The 14,261-nt window shown below is 35.9% G+C and overlaps 1 protein-coding gene across 2 annotated transcripts in view; it reads right to left on the bottom strand.

Annotated features, from left to right (window-relative positions):
* LOC306864933 (uncharacterized protein) overlaps positions 1–14,261 on the bottom strand; it is a 71,559-nt gene that overhangs the window by 41,121 nt on the left and 16,177 nt on the right. Inside the window, exons 3-4 of one of the 2 annotated variants that reach the window (XM_079409235.1) lie at positions 13,526–13,582; positions 755–835 (exon numbers count right to left, since the gene is read on the bottom strand). In XM_079409235.1, the coding sequence (XP_079265361.1) occupies positions 755–835; positions 13,526–13,582 (138 nt within the window). The remainder of the gene's footprint in view (positions 1–754; positions 836–13,525; positions 13,583–14,261) is intronic. The other variant, XM_079409236.1, reaches the window with a different exon arrangement.

The following is a 14,261-nucleotide window of genomic DNA, read 5'->3' as shown; positions in this document are numbered from 1 at the left end:
CTTCTGGGACTAACAACAAAGTCATACTACAGATACAGTGAACACTTCACGCCGGATTTACATGAACATTTATTCATTAGCAGACATTTTATCCAAAGCAATTTACAAAGCGATTCTTCCTAAAGGAAGCGATTTATTAGCAATGTCTGAGTTTTATATCATCAAATCTTTGAAAGATGCCTAGATTTTAGTTTTAGGCTCTTAACAGCAGATAAACTAGAAATTAAATAGCAAATAGTTTTTTAGATATGTTTGTGAAGTAACATGTAAAGAAAGAAAGGAAAATAGAAAGAAAGACTTTATTTCAGCTAGTTACCAAGATATTTCTTAAATCTAATTAAAATTACTGACAAAAAATATACTGATATAAACAATGATTGAAGGTGGTGAATTGTTTTAAATATCTATCTATATACAGTAGATTTTTTTGATCCAATTATACCTATATTTTCTTCTGCTATAGGTTTTTCTCTACAACTGTCTGTGGAGTCTGTTACACTACTATTTGACTGAGTGCATTCCATGCTGGTCTATAATTGCCATTTAATCCATTTCACAAGAAAAACCTACACCTGAACCACATAAAAACAAGCAAACTGACACTGGCCATTGATCAGATCAGCCAGACAGTCTCTTTTGTGTCTAAGTGGGCAGTTCTTGACTACAATAATCTGCATTGTGGACTCAATCTTACAGTGCACGTCACAGATCTAGTAAAGCTTTATTTTCTACGTAAAGCAGAGACTGAACTCACCTGATAGTAAGTCTGTCCCAAACGTCTGCTGCTCAGTCTGAAGAGGCGGCTCTTTCTGTGGGATCAGCAGGTTCACGGTGCCTGTAAAACAGACATGAAATCATCTTTCCGCTCTGATAACAGACTTTAATCCATGCCTTCAACTCACCTGCCCCGTATCAAACACACAGCACACTATTTCCATGCATACTCAAGTGAACACACAGTTAAAGCGCAGCGCTCGAGCGGCTCGGGCCCGAGACGCGTCTCTGACTGGCACGCTGTGAACTCATGGTCCCGTCTGGGTGGGGAACCTCCTGACTCAATCCTGATCCGAAGTGGCGGTTCTGGACGCGGCCGCCTCCCACAAACCCCCTCCAACGCCTCCTCAGACGGGCCGGCGGCTCAGAGCGGCTGACGCTGAAAAGACTCGACAGGACCAAAGCCAAAGTCGAACCCAAACAGAGCAGCGTTTGGTCCGGACCTGCGGGTCAGAGGCGGGTTCTGCTCGGTTTACCCGCGGTCTGTGCTCTTGAGCCAAAGTCAAGGCAAATCTCACCCACAGACCTTACAGGCCAAATAAACGAGGCAATGTATCTGTACACAGAATCAGATGGACAGCTTGTTTGCAAAAGAGAAAATGCATACAAAAATAATCATTAACTGAGACTTAAGTTCCTTTAGTTTAATGGAAAACATGAAATTTAGCTGATTTTCTTTTTTGTCTACACAAAGCAGCTCCAAAAAAAACATAACAAAATGACCATTAATATAGTCAATATGTCTCATGTCCTATAGTCCTAGTCCATCTGCAGATGGCATTTTATTCAATTTAACCTGATATTAACTGAAATACTGAAAAAGTGAAACTGAAAAGTTTGGGGTCAGTAAGAATTTATTTATTTATTAAAATATTTGTATGAGGCAAGGCTGCATTAAATTGATCAGACGTGGCAGAAAAGACATTTATGATGTCTGTTTCAAATAAATGCTGTTCTTTTGAATTTTATTTTCGTTCTGTGAATCCTGAAAAATCATCACGGTTTCCACAAAAATATTGTGCAGCACAACTGTTTTCAACATTGCTAATAATCAGAAATGTTTGTTGAGCAGTAAATCAGTATATTAGAATGATTTCTGAAGATCATGTGACACTGAAGACTGGAGGAATGATGCTGGAAATACAGCTTTGATCACAGGAATAAATTACATTTTACAATATATTCACATAGAAAATTATTTCAAATTGCAATAACATTTTCAAGTTTTTACAATATTTTAAATCAAATAAATGCAGCTTTAGTGAGCCCAAGAGACTTCTTTCAGAAACATGTATGCAACACATTACAGTCTGCAACACATATGCAGCATTATTGATGGCAAAAACATGCCTGATTTGCACACTAGGGAATGAGATGTGTGCTGTATATTCAGAAGAAAACAACTAACCCAGCTATGAGCAGCAGCATCCTGTCAGCTCTGGTTTATGAAAACTAACCCTGTCGTTTCTGTTGAGCCGGACGAGCCTTTAGCCATGTCTGCTCTCGGATCGCATCAGGAACGCTCGGGTTCAATCATCGGCTCATAACATTCATATAAACTGCTCATCTTAAACTAGATGCTGTAAGCAGAAGCAAAGACGTGATGACTGTGCCAGTTAGTGAAGATGTGTTTTGGTAGGTTATGAGTTATGACACAATCCAGAACGAGACATGAGAGAGTAGAAGAGGCAAAGATGCCAAAAAATCATGGCCGTGTAGCCCAAAACTGTCACGTCCCGTTTAGTTCTCCTCGTTGATGGAGGCTGCTTGACTTTGAGGAGTGCAGTTAACTAACCGCTCACTTACTAACACATCTACAGGGTCAGCGGTTATTAGGAATGCTTTTTTTCTTATTTTTAACTTAATGGACAGCATCTCTATGCATGATATTGATCTCCACAGAGGGTCACTGACACGCCTCAGTGTTTACAATAATGCACTTTTAATAGAAGCTCAACAGGGATATGAATTATGTCGGTAGTTATTTTTTGCCATTTTAAAGGGATAGTTCACCCAAAAATGAAAATTTGATGTTTATCTGCTAACCCCAGGGCATCCAAGATGTAGGTGACTTTGTTTCTTCAGTAGAACACAAACGAGCCGCAGGGTTTAATTTGGTTTTGTCTGTCTCTCAAAGCCGTGGGTCCCATTGACTGCCATTATATGACTGACAGACTGCAACTGTTCGAGTTAAAAATCTTCGTTTGTGTTCTACTGAAGAAACAAAGTCACCTACATCTTGGATGCCCTGGGGTTAGCAGATAAACATCATTTCATTTCTGGGTGAACTATCCCTTTAAGACTAGCCCTTTTATATGTATATTTAATTTAATTTTCAAATGATTATCCACGATAAAGAACAGCATGTGGGCCAAGACAATAGGTTGAAAACCCAGAGCATTATTATTATTAATATTAATTAATTACTTTGTATTTATTTATTATAAATAGTAAAAATAAATACCATTCGGTAATTAAAAATCATTAAACACTAGTAAAAACTAAACACCACTATATTTATATTTTACTTATATATTTAAATACAATAATAATAATAATTATTAATATTATTATCACCATCATCATATGTAAACAAATATATAAATAACATTTTATAGATTAATAAAAGTATTTTCAGTATTAAAGCCAAGTATTTTAATTATTAAAATCAACAACAACAGTATTTATAAATATTATTATTAAAAATTTTAATAAAATATACAATTAAATATATTAGTGTTTTCTCCATTAACAACAATTTATTAGTAGTATTATTATCATTATTATTTAAACAATTGTGAGACATGAAGATTATTCACAATATTTCTGCTTGTGTCCTCAGAACGCTGAATGATTTTAGCCATTTTATGATTAATAAAACTGAAGTTTGAGGCTGTAATATTTTTATTTATCTGTTTTTTTTTTTTTATGTCTTTGCCTAGAGTTCGAACATTCAGTCTTACCTTCACCCCCAGGATATTTTTGTGGACAGTGATTCTGTCTCTTTTCCCGTTTCAGTGTCTGTGAGCCTCCAAACGTCCCATGGGCCGCACAGACCCCGTCTATTTTTACGACTTTGCCAATGAGGACGCAGGCGGCGTGCTGAAATGTTGGCCGGGCGAACGATCCGCATCTCATGACACATTTGCCAGAGGAAGCAGAGCAATGACAAGGAGTCTGGGTGACCTCATGGCTGACTTTCTATCCACGTCTGCCACCGGATCGTATTTATATCGCTCTCATCAACCGCAGATAAATGCTTCAAATGGCTTATAGTGCTGAGAAATGATTTAATACGGTGTCATACGGTAATTAATAAGTGTCATACGGTAGGACTGTGGCCACCAATCTGGAATTGAAGCAACAACAGAACAGGGTTATTTATGATTATTATGCAAACTGCTAATGACGCCAAAAACTGCTGCGTATCTCTGTGTGACCCTTAACAGAAATGTGCAAAACTAGTCAAAGGATTACATTCAACAAACATCAGACTAAACAATCACATTTTATTGCACAAAACTATCAGTGTTCACAATAACATGAAGAACTACAGATTATGCATAATAAAATGGAAGGAAATCGGAAATCAACAAAAATATCAAGAAGTAGCAGAAGGAGAGGAGGAAGAGGATGAGAAAGAGGAGGAATAACAAAAACAAGAAGAGGAAGAAAAAACAGAAGAGGGATAGGAAGATGATGATGATTAGGACGTAAATGACAAGGAAGAGGAAGATGAAGATTACAAAAATAAAAACAAGATGATGAGGAATGCACATAAGAGGAAGAGGAAGAACAAGATGATGAGGAAGAAGAGGAATAACAACAAAAATAAGAAGAAGCAAACGAGGAAGATGAAACAACAATAAAAACAAGATGAAAAAGAAAAAGATGATGAATAAAACCAGGAAGAGAAAGTAGTAACAAGGAAGAAGAGAAAGATAACAACAACAGAAACAAGATGAAGAGGAAGAGGAAGATGATGAGGAAGAGGAGGAATAACAACAACAAAAGCAGGAAGAGGATGAGGAAGAATAAGCTGAGAAAAAGGAGGAAGAAGAAAATTAGGAAAAGTGGGATGATGATGAGGAACAACAATAATGAAAACAAAAGGAAAAAGAAAAAGAAGATAAGGAAGATGATGAGAAAGAAGATGAGGAAGAAGAAGAGGGAGATGAGAAAGATGGTAAAGATGTACATGACAAAGAAGAGGAAGATGAAGAATCACGAAAAACAAGAAGATGAGGATGGTGAAAAAACAGAAGAAGAACAAGATGACGAGGAAGGAGAAGGAATAGCAACAATAACAAAAACAAGAAGAGGAAAAGGAGGATGAAGATGATGAGAAAGAACAACAATAAAACAACAACAAGAGGAAGAAGAAGATAAGGAAAAGGAGAAATAAACTAGGGAGAAGAGGAAGATGGCATTAAGGAAGAGGAGGATGAGACGATGAGAACAAACAACAATAAAAACAAAAACAAGAGGAAAAAGAAAAAAGATTAGGAAGAAGAAAATTAGGAATAAAAAGAAAGAGGAGGCAGAAGCAAATAATGAGGCAGAATGAGGAAGAATAACAACAAAAAAGATGAAGATGAGAAGAAAGAAAACATGAACATGAGGACGAGGAAGAAGAGAAGGACAAGGGGACAAATAAGAAGAGGAAGAAATGAAGATCTCAAGACAGTAGATGAAACTCTTAATTCAAAAGAAAGGAAGGAGGAGGGAAATCCTGATTTCCATGATCTGCTCACTTGAATAATATTCAAACAAACAGGTTTGGACTTGAACAGAGCGAGGTCTAGTGAGGACAGTAAGCACGGTAAAGAGGAAGACGAGGAGTGAGTGAGTGTGTCCTCAGTCTGACCCCGCAGACGCTCCGAGACGCTCCTCGTCTGCCCTCCACCGCAGGAGGCCCAAGAGCGCTGCTCCATTCATCTGCTTTACATTTATCCTCAGGATTAGAGCGCTTATGCAATGCTAACGGCTTACCAATGATCTCAAACACATCACAAATCTCCAAAAGACCAGTCCTGAGAACGAGGAAACAGCAAAAAGCACCTCTGCAGACGGGGATTATGGGAAACGGCTCCTTCATCAGTGGAGAAACATCCTCAAAACTGACCTCCCTTCAGATTAGACTCAAGGAAGACAACTAATGCTGAATTAAGAGCTGCGAGACGAGACGAGGAGCTTTACTAACATATTACTGCAACTACTGAACCAGGATCAACAAACTCTTACCTTCAGAAATTATATAACAATATATTTACATTAAACTGGTCACAACATTCATTTTTCAGCATTCTTTTAAGAAAATTTAAATATTTTGAGTTTGCAAAAAAGCACAAAGGCGAGCCAGAAGAGTTTTGGAACTGTGTTTATGGACCGATGAGACAAAGATGAACCTTTATCTAAGTGATGGGAAAGCAAAAATGTGGAGAAAAAAAGGGAACTGCAATGATCCCAAGCATACAGCCTCATCTGTAAAGCATGGTGGAGGTGGTGTCATGGCATGGGCATGCATGCTGTCTCTGGAACAGGTCCTCTCAACTTTACTGATGACTTAATGTATGATGACAGTAGCAGAATGAATTTGGAAGGGTACAAAACCATCTTGCCCACCAATATTCAAGAAAATGCCACCAGATTCATTGGGAAGTGCTTCACATTGCATCAGGACAATGACCCAAAACACCCTGCAGTTCAGTCAAGGAGTTTATAAGAGCAAAGAAATGGAAAGTGTTAGATTGCCCAAGTCAATCTCCAGATTTAAATCTGATTGAACATGAATTTCAGCAGCTGGAGAGGAGAGTAAAGGCAGAAACTTCCCAAAACAAGCAACAATTGGGATTGGCTGCATTAAAGGCTGGGAAAAGTATTTGAAAGGATGAGAGCAAGAGTCTGGTGATGTCTATGGGTCACAGACTCACTGCTGTGATTGTGTGCAAGGGATCTGCAACTAAATAATAGCTTTTAATCTTTTATATCTGCCTTATGTTCAACTGTCCCAATACTTATGCTCACATCAGATAGAGGGATGAAACTCTAAAAGTGCTGTTCTTTTTATTTGGTAAAACATGTATGTGTTGAAACGGCTAATAATAAAATGTGACATTCTGTAGTTGTCTCATATTCATCTTTTAATCATATTTGCAAATGTCTTGACTCCACAGCCAACAGAGCAATTTTTGTGTTTAATGTTCCAATACTTATGGAGGGCACTGTATATATATATATATATATATATATATATATATATATATATATATATATATATATATATATATATACACATATATATATTTATCAGTTTTAACTAAACTTTTTTAGGATGGTTTTGCTTTTGAAGAATAAATGAATTTCATTCATCATTAAATTGATCAAAAGTGACAGTAAAGACATTTATAAATGTTGCAAAAGATTTATATTTAAAATAAATGCTGTTCATTTGAACTTTCTATTCATCTCTGAATCCTGAAAAATAAAATGCATCACGGTTTGCACAAAAATATAAAGCAGCACAACTGTTTTCAACATTGATAATAATCAGAAATGTTTCTTGAGCAGCAAATCAGTATATTAGAATGATTTCAGAATGATCATGTGACTCTGAAGACTGGAGCAATGACGCTGGAAAAATAGCATTAGAGACTTTTTAAAGCATATGTATAAATATATTATGCATAGAAATATACTGCAATACCTTGCTGTCAGCGTTATGTTCTGCCAATAAAACGCTGAAAACTTGCCTTTCTAAAACAAAATGTGTGATTGATCGTGCAGTGGGCACAGCTGGATGAGAGATGGACTCAGCAGAGGTTCCTGTCCTCTGGAGAATCAGGGACACACCGGCTCCAGATCGAGCACATCTGCTGTGGGGCCGTCCAGCCCTAAAACAGACTCAAGTAGGCCAGGCTGACCCATATAGAGCTCCCGCAGGAGCCACCGCCGCATAGACGCCGCCCAAACACACGCTCCTCACTGGAGCTATGACCAAGAGAATAACTAACCAAAACTAAAGCTCAGGACAGCAGTGAGTCGACTTAAAATGACAGTTCACACAACATATTGACTTTCCTTCTTCTGTGAAACACAAAAGATGGTTTGGATTGGAAGATGCTGAGTGTCTTCATACAGTGAAAGTCAGTGGGGTCCGATGTTGTTTTGGGTGAACATCCCTTTAATACACAGCCATTTATCAATTTCCCCAAAAAGTCTAACATTGTGATTAAAAAAAAAAAATCTAAACACTGATAGCTGTTAACATGAACATCATGACCAGCTATAAAACTAGTTCATCCAAAACATCTCCAAAATCAATGCTGCAACATATAACCAGATTTCCAAGTACAGGGACAGACAGTCAGATCCAGTCGATAAAAACTTTATTAACTGAGTGGACACTAGAAAAACCTACATGTACATCAGACGTAATACAGACTACAGCAGCCAGCATGTGTGTCAGTGGAGGAAGAGGAAACAGCAGTTTGAAGGCTCTCTTGGTTTCTGGTTGAACACTCAAGCTTAAATGAGATCTGCTTTAAATGCAATTTCAATCAATCCAACTCTAAAGAAGCAGCATGTGATTTCTGTGCCATTTTCAGCACCAAACTAAGCTGCAAAGTGTTTCAGCTACACAGAAATATTATTAATATTTCATATACAATTAAAGACAAACGGTAGATGGGGAAAAATTACATACATACGTATGTATGTATGATTTTATTTATTTACTTATTTTTGGTTTTGCACCACTAGTGATGCTAAAATGACACACTTCATCTTTACAAAAGCACTTTTGCAAGCCGAGACATCCTATGAATATAATGCATGAAATAAACTTGTTATTTTAAGTTCTTAATAAAAGACCATGAATGACAGTGTTTAGTGTAGGTTTCAGCAAGTTCATTAAAACTAAGTAGAAGGCAATAAAAACAGACGAATCAATCAGTCATTATAAACACATGCAGCTGAAAGAAACAGGAAAAGGAAAACAACACCCGAGTGCAGCGTCAGGCCTGAAATAACTACCTACCTAATCACAACAAATGACAAACTATAAGTTGAATCATCTGAATGACATTTTTAATTAATTTTGAGAAAATAGCGTGTAAAATAAATAGCTAAATGTTTTGAAAATATTTTGCAATCATGCTACCTGCTCTACACATATTAATATCATCTTTGTAACCATGCACACTTAAAGTGCACTGACCCAGAGATTGCATCTATGTTTCTGGCCTTAGACGGACAGTCTGCTACGAGCGCTTATATAAACGCTGCTGAGACTGCGACGAGCTGCCAGTGTGTGTGTGTGATGAACTCTGGCAGCTGAGGTCTCAAAGTGAGCTTTAACATGGCCAGACAGGAGGACAGGTGGAAGTGTACATGTGCGTATGTTTGTGTGCACGATGCAATCAAATGCAGCAATGAAAACACAACACGTCTCTTTGGGTGACTGCTGTATGACGATAAACAAAGCTGTGTGCATCAGAACTAATACAACATGTTTACAGGTAATCAAGTGATTATCACTAATAATAAAGTCTCTCTAGGATATTAAGACAAGAACAGACTTAAAGTCAACATGAATCTACATTCACAAGCCATTTAACTTCTATAATGTGATGCATTTTGGGGTAAAACAGGATATTCAGAGTCAGCCAGTGTTATTTAACTTGGGGTACTACAATTATTGATTTATTTTTATGAATATTTTCACTTTATTTTCATTTAATTAATATTTTAATTTCACATTTTTTCTTTTCTTTTCAAATTGTTTTGTGTATATATATATATATATATTTGAAATGTAGTTATTTTAGTATATACAATTAAACCAAATTAAAATATGAAATCTAGCAACTGGCTAAAATTATATTTAAAATATATACTTTTAAATATTTCATTTAAATTAATGTTATATAAAATACACATTAACTGAAATATTGAAAAAAACAATAATTACAATATTATTTTATTCTAGTAAAAAAAACATTAATCACATTAACTAAAATTAATTTACTGACACTTTAGCAGCCTAAAACAATGACTAAACAAATAATTGAGGAATTGAGAGAAAAAAAAAATAATAATAATATGCTCTGATAAATCATTAACAATAAGAAATGTGCAAAGTCGTTTAATTACCATTTCAGGTTGACTTTAACTGTTGAAATGTGTTTGTATGAGAAAGAAGAAAGGCCTGACAGTAGACAGTAAACAGATCGAGTGTGTGTGTGTGTGTGTGTGGATCGAGGCGTGTGTGACCACGGTCTGTCATCACTAGATATATCATCTCTCACTCTGAGCTACCGTTCCCTCAAAAGATCCCGTTTCCCCTGAGCCCACAGAGGGAATCCTCCGGTGGCGTGTGTTTGGAGCGTCCCGCGGCCGCTGATGCTGCTGTACAGTGTGCCTGAGATGACTTTGCCGGAGAGGAAGAGGATTATGTCTTTAAATGAGAGGCCGGAGTGCGTCTGACAACCAGAGCGTGTTCCAAAGCCTAGTGAGCCACCTACATAGTCCGCATTGTAAGGCATCATAGTGTGTTCTCAAAAAAAATGGCTGGTCTATAAAGTTAGGTGTCATGATTTTGCTGCCTTTTAAGATACCTTATTAAAAATGAATTGTAAGGCAGCATCGTGGACAGGAAATCCCAGAATGCATTGCAATAAATTAGCAGGTGCATGCAAAATTCTAATTAAAAACATTTTAAAAACTGACTATTCTGCTCAATTTATCAGTCCCATATGTTCGTGTTTCGAGTGTCATATTATTAGAAAAATGCATATTTTATGGATTGAAAAATGTATATTTAACAATATTTTAACCAGTGTTTGCCCTGATTATCATATTATTAGAAAAAGAAAAATATTTTACACAGTACTTTTATTACAGTTTTTAAATGCCATGTTTTGTTTTGTATTACTTTATTAATAAAATGCATGTTTTATCCACTATTTTACGAAACTTTTGTGTTCAATGTTTTTATGCATTTTGAATAAGACATTATCAGAAAAATGCATATTTAACCCAATATTTTACCTAGTTTTTGTGCTAAAATGTTGCAAGTAGGGTTAGGTATCGAGAACTGGTTCCTATTGTAGCTTTAATAAGAATGATGCTTATTTAATTAACAGTTCAAGCTGTTTTTTATTTTTGTTTTTTTGATTCAATTACTGAATCAAATTGAATTAACTGATTTAATTATTGCTACTTGAAAGTTAAGAATTTGTGAACTCACTTGAATGTTAATTAAATGTTATTTAGTTAAATATTGAGTTGGCAGTAGTGATTATAGCCTAAATGCAGCAGGAAAAAAAAGGTAGGCTATTTTTTTTAATAAATATTTTAATCTGAACCGAGATTAGATAAGAAACGGATTTGATATGCAGAATCAAAATTGATAAATTGATACAAAAACTATTGCTTCTAGGGTTGGGTTAATAAAACTGAACATGTCCTGTGCGAACGGCCTCTTAAAAGGCAGCACCCTATGTAGACAGCAGCTCACTAGGGTTTGGAATCAGGGTTTTCTCCGTCTCTCAACACATCACATGTCCTTAAGCAGGGTGGAAAGCTGTGGCTTTTGAAGGTGGTGTCAGGAAGGGGTTTTCCAGAGGGTTCAGTGGCATAAGCGTCAAGCGAGAGGAGGAGAAGAGGCATCGAGACGCAGCCGCAGCTACGAGCAGAAGATCTAGTCATCTGAAGCGAGACAGGGCGGAAACACACGACACAGGACAGAAAGACATAGCAGACGGGAAGAGAACAACAGTGCTGGTTAGTACTTCACACCTGTCAATCAATCGGTCACATCAGCCTCGTCGCATGCAGCATGCACGGCCCCGCCCACAAATATGCAAATAAATAAATGAAGACATGCTTAAAAATGTCTCTATTCCCTGGACATCTGCGTCGGCTGCAGCTCACAGATCTATATTCTCTGCCCTACTTACTTCCTGCAAGAACAGCAAAGAGAAACTTTCCATAATCATGATTAATGGAAATCCAGAGCTCATGCAGGAGATCATTCCAGCACAACAGCGCCATCTGAAGGACGCTCATCAAAACACATCATGCATTAATAAAGCAAACCTGGGTGTTGCTTTCAAGAACATTGGTGAACTTCATATTTTCATTATGCATTCAATGCATTATAAAATCAATAATGCACTTGAGGCATGCTATTTTTTTTGTCTTTTCCCATCATAAAGCAGTACAATGAAATTGCATATTAGATGGTCCTTTTGTGAGCTGCAGTGACTCCAGCATCCAGACGAAGATTTGTTTGTGCATCAGCATGCAATGACCGTCTGACTCGCCCCTTCTGAAGCATTTTGCTCTTGTGTGCTGAGAGCTGAGAGTAAATATGGGGTTAATCAGATAAAAAAAATAATAATTACAAGCAATTACTAATCAGACTGAAAAGCCTTCATGTAAAGACCTCAATCCAAAGGGGTGGTGAAGACCTTAAAGCTGGGTTATAATTCATATAATTAATGGAAACTAAGACTAAAACCACTACTTGAAATAATAAACTTCATTTTTTCTAGATAGCTGCCAAGGCAATTTTTTCTCATTTTAATTCAGTTTAATTTGATGCACTAAAATACCTCAAATAAAAAGTATATAGACATATTAAAAATTAAATAAATAAATAAAATGACAGAAACGACACACAAAATTACTAAAACTTAAAAACAAAAATGAAAAATATAAATAAATTAATTAAAAAAAAATACTAATAAGAACTATAATAGTATTGAATTACACAAATAACACTGCCTTACAAATCCATTAAAAAGGAAAATATTAATCATTTAAACCTTAAAATCATGCCCAATATTTTATACAATTTTGAAGGGCATGTGTTTTTATGTGTTTGAGCATGTTGTTGTTTAAAAAAAAATTAAACAAAACATTTAACCCAATTTTTGCATTAACAGCCAGGGTTGAGTAGAACCAGTTCCCATTTCATTTAAAATATTAATAGAAACTATAAAAGTATCTGACTTATATTAAAATAACAATGCCTTTAAAATCCACTAAAAATTAAAATATTAACCGTTTAAACCTCTGAATCAGACTACTTTCTCAGTCAGAATCCAAATGTAGTGTCGTGTTGCTTGTTTAAGTCTTATGAACTGGTCAGCAGTGGAGAATAAATATTTGTGCTAAAAATCTTTTGGCATATTTTTAGATTTGTAAACAAGGTAAAAACTACAGTTGGATTCATTTGGACTGACCAAAATCAGTGCATGTAAAGGAGAAACAGATATCTAGGTATATCCATACATTAAAGTATATGACGTGAGTTAATGAACATACTGGACCTATTTCACGATCTCGACTCCATTTGAGTGTATATGCACCATCACAATTTTAACTGGTGTGTATCAACAAACAGAAAAGAAAAATAATGATAAAAAAATCTGGCAAAGTCAAATCCCGCAGACAGACATCATGTGAGAGAGGACAACAGATATCAAGATTGAGGAGAGCAGTAAATAGGTGCCGTTTAATGCACTGCTAACGGGACAAACATGCAATTACAAAGTAAACTAAAACCTTGCTAAATGAAGGTTTTAGTCTCCTCTACGCCCACCGAGACGAGTGGCTTCCCATCCAACCAAAACAATCTGAACTGAAAATGAGCATGAACGAAAACAAGCAAACCAAGGTATGACTCAAATAATGGAGCGACACCCGAAACTAAAGCGACGAGAAAATCTGAGGTGTCTCTTACCAGGGTTTTGAGCCCCTTGGACCTCCTGCTGTCCGTTCTCGACTACTGTACCCGGATCTGCTCACACACACACACACACACTCCACAATTAGAGGCATTTGAATAAGAAAATCCTCAAAAGCCAAAGGGACACAGTTTGCTAAATGCAAACAAACTCTTGGAAATCAATCAGACAGACACCCACAAAAGATTCACACAGGCCAATATACACCAGAGGAATGGCTTATTTCACCCAGCACCATTCAATGAACATCACAGGAGATTGAAACAGGAGAGATCAGTTTGCAAATACTTAATCTCGAGAAAAAAATCTAATTAAATCTGTGAAAAGAGATGCTGTACAACTGCTATTATAAAATAAGTAGATAAAAAGGTAACACAATAAAATAAAAAATATAATGCAATGCAATAATAAAATTAAAAATGAAATGCAATAAAATAAAATAATTAAATTCAATGCAATAAATGTATAATAAAAAAAAATACATGTAATAAAATAATAATAAAAAGAAAAACTAAGAATCAGAGCATGTAAAATATAGTCAAAATAAAAAGTGCAATAAAAATTAAAAAAGCATGTCAATAAAATAATAAATAAAATTAAAATTAAATTAAATAATAAAAAAATGCAATGCAATGCAAGAAAGAAAGCTTGTTGGTAATAGATTAGCATTATGCAATAAAACTTGGGCATGCCTGATGTTTTGGCTGGGTAACCTGTGAACATCAACAGATC

Source organism: Barbus barbus (genome assembly GCF_936440315.1).
Source record: "Barbus barbus genome assembly, chromosome: 46".
NCBI lineage: Eukaryota > Metazoa > Chordata > Actinopteri > Cypriniformes > Cyprinidae > Barbus > Barbus barbus.
This window is presented reverse-complemented; position numbering and strand designations above follow the sequence as displayed.